Source organism: Pungitius pungitius, chromosome 6 (genome assembly GCF_949316345.1).
Source record: "Pungitius pungitius chromosome 6, fPunPun2.1, whole genome shotgun sequence".
NCBI lineage: Eukaryota > Metazoa > Chordata > Actinopteri > Perciformes > Gasterosteidae > Pungitius > Pungitius pungitius.
In genome coordinates, this window is record NC_084905.1 from 15,476,921 (window position 1) to 15,485,219 (window position 8,299).

The window sequence follows — 8,299 nt, forward strand, 5'->3', positions numbered from 1 at the left end:
GAGCCCCAGAAGGTGGTGTAACAGGGAGGAAAGAAGTGAAGCTGAGCTTTAAGAGCAGAATGACGACCTGGAGCTGTGTTTTAGTTCTCGCCCCCCAATGCAAAGCTTTCTCTCTCTCTCTCTCTCTCTCTCTCTCTCTCTCTCTCTCTCTCTCTCTCTCTCTCTCTCCCACTCTTTCTGCTCGTCTCTCGCTCTCCGTCTCTCTGACTCTCTGTCCGCTGCCTTCTATCAGATAGTGGCCTTTTAGTGCACGGCAGTGATAAAGCAGTCAAAGTGGCTGCAAGGGAGAATGGGTGGTCTAAAGCGCCTCTATCTTCAATCTGAGCAACTCCTGCCTTTTAAGAACTTTAGCAGAGAAATTAAACTCTCTCAATCTCCTTAACGTCAGACCTCTGAGCAGCCGCTTGATGCCTTAATAGAAACGCAGCACAAAAATCTCCCCCCATCCCAGGCTCTCTGTGTCACTGTCTGTGTGCGCGCGCTTGTTTCAGAGATAGTTGTGTAGCCCTCGGACTGAACTATTCATTCATTCGAGTGCTCGCTGCTGCTAATGTGGCATTTATTCTGATTTATTTCGACTGCATTTGTGGCCCCTGCAGCTGTCCCCAGGGTCAGAGGACGATGACGGCGAAGGGCCCGTCAGTGAGAAGCTGGGCCGGATCCAGTTCAGCATAGGCTACAGCTTCCAGAACACAACCCTCACCGTCAAACTGCTCAGGGGCCAGGAGCTCCCGGCCAAGGACTTCTCCGGCACCTCCGATCCCTTCGTCAAAATCTACCTACTGCCTGACAAAAAAAACAAGCTGGAGACCAAGATCAAGAGGAAGAACCTCAACCCCCACTGGAACGAAACCTTCCTGTTTGAGGGTCCGTGTTGTTGCATTTGTTAATGTTTTTATTTTTACTATTTTGCATTTCCAGAATTTTCAGCCGCTGAACAGCTTACATATATCACCACAACATTTCATTTTCAAAGCTAAAAAAACCCGGATTAATGTATTAACACTGAAAACTGATGTGAAATCGAGTTTAAACTTTGTCATGTACTTCTGTGTTCATATAAGAACACGCCATTATGAAGGCTTGCTGTGGCTGGAAATATACATATGGATGTGTACAAATAGTTAAATAGGTAAATACACATATTCACTTTTTTACTGAGAGTTAGATGAGATGATGACCCTTCTCTGTATGCAAAATATGAAGCTCCAGCCAGAGCTGCTTAGCATAGCATCAGCGATAGCTCACCAATGTCTCTTCTTCATTTCAGCTTTAGAAAAATCAAGGTGTAAAAAAGTACGGCCACACAAGCTGTTGAGCAGGATTACTTATATATTATATATAGATATTTAAAGCTTAAATATGAGAGTGGTATTGATCTTCAGCTCTAAGAATGGACTCAAGTGGCCTGAAGCCTCACATGGTTTGTAACGTTCTTTCTTTAAGTGTAATGCCAAGGACAAAGGTCGTGTTTTAACCAAGAAAGAACATTATGTTCTGGGAGTGAAGAAGCCAAAACGATGTTTGAAAGGTGCGCCTGAGAAATGAATGAGATCATTTTCTGTGAGTGTAATGATCCCACTCAGCCAGAGAGAGAGAGAGAGAGGCTGTTCCTGCAGTTTTTTAAACTTACTTTGTCCTTTGCCAAATTCCTCCCGGTTAACACAGGGCAGGTTTTCCTGACCTACTGTCAAGAAATACGTTTTTCATCCTCCGTAACTTCCCTCTGATTGCGTCTCTGTTTTAGGCTTCCCTTACGAGAAGGTGAGAGAGCGCACTCTATACCTTCAGGTGTTGGACTACGACCGCTTCAGCAGGAATGACCCCATTGGAGAGGTGTCAATCCCCCTTAACAAGGTGGAACTGGGCCAGATAAAGACCTTCTGGAAGGAGCTCAAGCCCTGCAGTGATGGCAGTGTAAGAGAAAGGGGGGGTGGCCAAATCCAGTGGTTTCTGTCAAACATTACAGGTTTATTAGTGCAATGCCATGTGTTCAGTGCTCTCAGCACGTGAGCCAAGGTACTCTGCTGTGTCCGCCTGGTCACTGGACCGTCTGGGTCTGGCACAAAGGAGCAGAGATGTAAGATCCCACGAGGCGCTGGAGAGTAAACTGGAAATAGATTTTCCTGATGAAATCGGATACTAGACTGCGTAATTCACACGTCGCCATGTGCCTGTGTTTGTGCGTGTTCCTCAGGGGAGACGAGGAGACCTGCTGTTGTCTCTCTGCTACAACCCCACAGCCAACACCATCACAGTGAACATCATCAAAGCGCGAAATCTCAAAGCCATGGATATTGGGGGCACCTCAGGTATGTTTATTTAGCCCCCCCCCCCCCTCTAACCCTTGCTCACCCGTCCGAAGCCATTCTCCTGACGTCTGAAGCTTCATCTCCGTGTTCAAACATTCCCGTCCAGCTCCTAAACTGGGATCGCACTGTAGATAGCGGCGGATCCTTTTCTCGAGCATCTGTAGCCTCCGAGGGGAAATGACGTGTCCAGTCTCAATGTGAACGGCTTTCTGTGGCATTGATTTGTAAAAGTATTGCTTTTTGTAGTAATAGGAGCAGCGTATTCTTGTGTCACAGACGATGATAATGCACCAGAATTGGTAGTACAAATCCCAGACCCGATTTCCATAAATACTTCCTCATTTGTATGTTTCCAAGCTCAGGGGATACTTTGACCTTGAGCTCAAACTCGGTATCTGCTTCCCTGACTTTTAACAATTAAGAGGGTAATTACTAACCTGACTCTCAAATTCACCTTCTGCGAGCGTCTCCCCCCTCGCTCTCAAGTAAACCCGCTGTTTTCTGCGGACGCCTTGCAGATCCCTACGTGAAGGTGTGGCTGATGCACAAGGACAAGCGCGTGGAGAAGAAGAAGACGGTGACAATGAAGCGCTGTCTGAACCCCATTTTCAACGAGTCCTTCCCCTTCGAAGTGGCCGCCCACGTGCTGAGGGAGACCACCATCATCATCACCGTCATGGACAAGGACAGGCTCAGCCGCAACGACGTCATCGGCAAGGTAACCCTTTGTGTTGCAGCGACATAGAAACCATGAAAGGAAAAAGTCTGATACCTGAAAACGCAACTGAGTAAGGAGACTTAAGAGAGAGTTAGTTAAAACTGGATTCCCCGTGTGAACATTGCAACCACAGTGAAGAAAATTAATACAATGATAATTAACTGAATTAAACACATTTTCTAACTGCGGTTAACAAACCAATCAAATTTGGAGTCCAGAACATCAGCTTCAGAGTCAAACTTGTCAATAGACAACATTTGTCAATTAGACAACTTTCTATGTTGATCACGTTTTTAGGAAATGTATCTACTAGCAGTGAGACGTAGATAGATTTCTCGCTCACGTTCAGGGAACTGGACGTGAAGCTCCAGTTAGCAGAGGGTTAGCAGCATGTAGACTGAGGGCAGGAGGAGACAGCTAGCCGGGCTCTGCTTCTGGCTCCGGCAGTTTCCAGGCAACCAGCGAAAACCCCGGGGAGTTACAGCATGGCAGAAATAGGCTTCATCATTGATTAAGGCCTCGAGAGCAAAATGTATTTTAAAATCCATAAGTGAGAGAGACCTGAGACCGCTTTTCTTCCTTCATGTCATTGCAACTTCCAACTCACCCGCCTGCTCTTCGGCGCTGCTGCACTCACCGACATGCTCCACACGGCCCAAACATCGGCGCTCTCTCCAGAAAGAGGCTGTCATGTCTGAATGAAGGTTATATACTATATCTGAAAGGCTTACAGACTACATCGTCATCCGTTGCCCTCTGCCCCTCTCTCAGATCTACCTATCGTGGAAGAGTGGACCAGCGGAGGTAAAGCACTGGAAAGACATGCTCGCTCGGCCGCGCACTAACGTCGCCCAGTGGCACGCTCTCAAGGCCTGAACGCACCGCCATCCCGGCTCCCTCCGCGGGCCCTTCCCCGCCCCCCCCGTCTCCTCCTTCCACTCCCGTCCTTATGCACAAGACTGACTTGCTGCCAGGCTGCGAAACACGGGTACAATTAGCCATCTGCTCTATTAAACCTTTAAGCTATTTGTTTTTTTTCTCCTCTCTCCGACCCTTCTCACTTCTTGCGTCCCCTCTTCTTCATACGGCCTTAGTTTTCTGTCTCTCACACTGTGCCAATAGTTCCCCTGTTTCTGACTGTCTGTATGTCTGTCTGCACTTTGCCTGTGGCGTCCCCATATTCAGTTTCTTGATCGACCTTTCGATCCCAAACTGCTCTGCAGCTCCTCCCCCCGTCTAAGGTGCCGGTCCCGTGGAATCACAGAGAAGTCACAATCTATTCTCATATAATTGTATGACTATTCCAGGTACTCAATACTATAGATTATGTACAATATGTACATATATATATATATATCAATATAAGAGGTAAATAGATTGGCAGAACCCCCCCCATACATATGCCAAATATACAGTATTGTATCCAAAGCCTGTCTCTTCATTTGTCTCCTTGTCATCTGTCTCCAGTGTGCACTATATCCTCTCCCTTTTTCAGCCCCCCCCCCCCCGCACCCCCCTTTGACTCATGTTCAGCTGAAGTTGTGGACAGCAATCAATACTCCGTTTGTGATGTAATCAGCTGAACCCTAGATGGAAACTCTCTTTTCCTCTCTATGCTTTTATTTATAACCCCTTAATGTTCTCGCTCTCTATTCCTCTGGCACAATATAAATGTACCCAACCCCTTTATGGACCCCCCCCCACACACACACACCCTTGTTGTCTTGTGCTGTGGGTGCTGTGCTGTAGCTCCAACAAAAATAGAGATTAAAAAAAAAAAAAACTTTCCGAAACTTGGACAGCTGGAACCCAATAAACTGATGAAATGGATCACTCCTGATTTTTCCAGAAAAAAAGCCCTGACATGGAGAGAGAAAAAAGAAGATGACAAAAACAAAAGACCCCCCCAAGCCCCCTTCCCACCCCCTCTCCGATGATATGATGTCATTTTTCACGGCGTCCCCGGAAGTCAGATCCAAATCTTCTTCCAATTCGAAGATGAAAGCAGAAGCCAAAGGTTTGTGCGCATGCATTCGGTTGTGCGGGCACACTTCTGTCTCTCCATTGATGCTTTGAATCCTCCGTGTTGCCCTGTGCTGCAGTCTCGTGCTGACAGGAGTCGATTGGATTTTCACCGATATCGACTGTATGGTGTGTGCTGCGCTAATATGTGCCTGGTTATGTGTGTGTGTGTGTGTGTGTGTTCACAGGAGACACACAATTGAAACTCGGCAGAAATCTTCTCTTTTCTCTCTCTCTTCTTTCTCCTCTTGCTCTTCTTACTGCCATTTTCCCCCTCCTCCTTTACTGCCCCGCCTTCTGAACGAGGGCCCAGGGAAGTTCTATCTGCACTTTTTGAAAATGTAATAACAATAATAACGATAATGACAGTTTTGATGATGATTACAGTACGGAGGAAAATGAAAGGGGGGAGTATCTGAAAGGGTGAGCAGCAGTTGGGGAGAGGAGACGCCTGCTCTGTGATTTCAGGGTTTGGAGATGAAGTGGAGGACGCAGAGGATGGATGCAGGGCTCTCATCCTCCTCTTTCGGGCTTCTCTTGGTCAGTGTACCTGTGTGTGTTTCCTGACTCCTGGTGTCTGCGATGTGAGCTGAGGCCTAAACCACGCTGCTTTTTTTACGCAGCGTGTTGATCCACGCGGTCACAGCTCTCAACAAAGAGTCTGCGTTGGGGTCCGGGGTTCATCACGCCGAGCGATCAATGTAATGTTTGTGTTGTTTTTTTTCCTGGATGAGGGGCAACCGTGTATCACGGGCGCGTGGGCGCGACGTGTGATTTTAGATGATGGTCTGATCCGCCGCTGCTAGATGCTGCAGAAGCAGATTAGACATTATCTCTTCCCTGAGTGCTTGAGAGCAGCACAGAGCCAACTGGTCGCTGCCCTGCTTGTCAGGCACATTCAGCTCAGCTCCATATTTCTCCAACACTAATAACACAGTCAACAAAGCAGCAACATGAATAATGTCGGCCGTTAAGAGCCGCTCACACAGACATGTAATCTTTCTTAGTGGACGCTCTACAGTATTTGTCTTGTTTTTTTACATTCAGCTATCAGCTTTTCGGGATCTTTCTTTCCTTTTAGTGGAGCGACTTAGTTTTCGAGTCTAAATGAGCGTCGTTCTTTCAACCATCTCTACGTTGGTTGTTTTCTTTAGTCAAAGCTTCCCTGCCTCTTTTAATGTGGTTCCCACTAAACCTGGCCCTGTAATAAAAACTAATACTGAAATTGATATCTGTTATCTGCTCTTCCGCTCCTTTTCATTTATGATGATGATTCTAACCTGATCACTTGAATTAGATTATGCAATTGAAGTCCAATCTGCACCAGGTTAGGCCTCATCCGGTTTCTCTATAAACCGGGCCGTGCAGTGTGTGTGTTCTGTGCAGTGTGAGCTGTGCAAGGCTCGGTGCCGGCTGGCGCGGTGCACCGATCCAGTCCAGCACCCATCAGAACAATTGGCCAGCCGTTGAACAGGGTGCACTGCTTTGACAGCCACTGCCAGCACTGTCACAGCACATTACACTCCCATTAGGTGGTCAGAAAGGAGCAATATCTGCTTTCTTGGACCTAAAGGGAACCCGCTGTTTGCAGAGGTAAAACTTGCAGAGAATAAAACTAAATTGTGGAGCGTGCTCGGTGATGAGCGTGAGGGTGATGGACAGGGATAAAAGGCTTGTCAGTCGAAACAAGATAAATAATCATGAGGCGATTGAAAACCAGACGTGGTTTGAATGTGCGAGTCGACACAACGCCGCCGCCATTTCCTTTTCACTGATGCTATGTAGCTCAAGGAGTGATAAATTGGTATGCTGAGAGGGTTTACTAAGCTCAGGCATCAATGACCCTGTAAACGGGAGGATATGGCTTTATTTTTAGCATCATGAGGCACAGTGATGTGGCTGCTCCTCCAAGCTAGCCTGCAGGGCTGCAAGCTTTTAAAACTCACTGAGTGCTTTGGAAAACAGACTTCTTAAAAGCCAATCCCGACAAAAACATTTTCTAATTTAAAAAGGTTAAATGGCACAGTCATCACATCATTAGTGACATTTGGGTAAGAACGGGAGGTTTGGCTCTCAGTGGGATAGTGAAACGCTACACTTAAAGATATATCATTTTATTGCAACGCCATTTTATTACCTATTAGTTGACTTCTCCTATTCATTGTTTGGGTTAAAGGGAGAAGTGGCTAGGTACACCCTCTACAAGTATATAAGTTTATTCAGCTACATTAAATAACTGCTCATTGTTAAGAAATATGCTTTTATCTAAATAACAAATTACTCAAATGTGAAAGTAGTATAGTCTTTAATTCGTTTGTTTTTTTCCTCTGCAACACAATGTTTTAGGCTTCACCACATTATATCCAGAAAGTGGTACTTTCCTTAAAGTAAGCAGAAGTCTAAAACCTGCACTACTAAAATGGATGTTGAGCTCAAAGCACAAACAGTTAAGAGGAGAGAGCGATTCCCAAATCCCAGATTTATCACACGGCCACCCGTCTCACGGCTCTCAACATGGCCTCTCTGTTGGCAACAACACTGTCAGGACCGACCTTCAACACCCCTGAACTCATGAATACAGCATGGCGGTCGGTGTGTGCTGCGGATAGTCACTGCTTCATTGCTGAGGTTGGAATCAAGAGGACAGGCGCCACCAACTTAACCCAGTTTCATAGATTTCTCTTTATTCAGGTTGTTAATCCGTAGGGTGTCGGGACTTTTTGGTAAATTCTATTTTCAAGCTTCTGGAAATTTCCTGAAACTTTCGGCGCCGCCTCTAACAATACGTCACAAGCGTGTTAGCATTGCCTCAGTAAACATGTTTGACATTAGCAATTAGCTCCAAACTGCAGTGCAGCCTCAGAAGGCTGCCAGCTCTGCACAGCAGCTGGCAACGTGAGGTAGACTAACTTATGAAGGGAGTAGTGGGTGTGTCCGCCCCAAATGTTTCATTGTCACCTGCAGCCTTCCCTTTTTCTGTTTACCTTTTTAAATAACTAAAAGCTTTATTGGCTAAGGGGGTCACACCTGTGTGCCAAGGGATTAGCGAGATGTATTCCTGAGCCTGATATTGTTTGTCCTTGTCGTACCCTCAGTCCGTTTCTTATACTGTGATGTGGCTTTCTGAGCGTCAGTGACCCCCTTTATTGGACATGTGCCTGCTTTGCTGTGGTTTAATATCCAATTGAAGCTACACTGTACTTATGTCTTTGTGAACTTTAGGTGTGTGTGTGTGTGTAGTGAGGTG

The 8,299-nt window shown here is 46.3% G+C and overlaps 1 protein-coding gene across 5 annotated transcripts in view; it reads left to right on the forward strand.

Moving 5' to 3' along the window:
- The window catches only part of syt7a (synaptotagmin VIIa), a 59,495-nt gene extending 51,196 nt beyond the window's left edge, over positions 1-8,299 (forward strand). For all 5 annotated transcript variants that reach the window (XM_037451440.2, XM_037451442.2, XM_037451441.2 and 2 more), the window contains 5 exons: positions 600-867; positions 1,748-1,917; positions 2,198-2,312; positions 2,831-3,030; positions 3,802-8,299. In XM_037451440.2, coding sequence (XP_037307337.2) covers positions 600-867; positions 1,748-1,917; positions 2,198-2,312; positions 2,831-3,030; positions 3,802-3,906 — 858 coding nt within the window. In that variant the 3' untranslated portion in view covers positions 3,907-8,299. The remainder of the gene's footprint in view (positions 1-599; positions 868-1,747; positions 1,918-2,197; positions 2,313-2,830; positions 3,031-3,801) is intronic.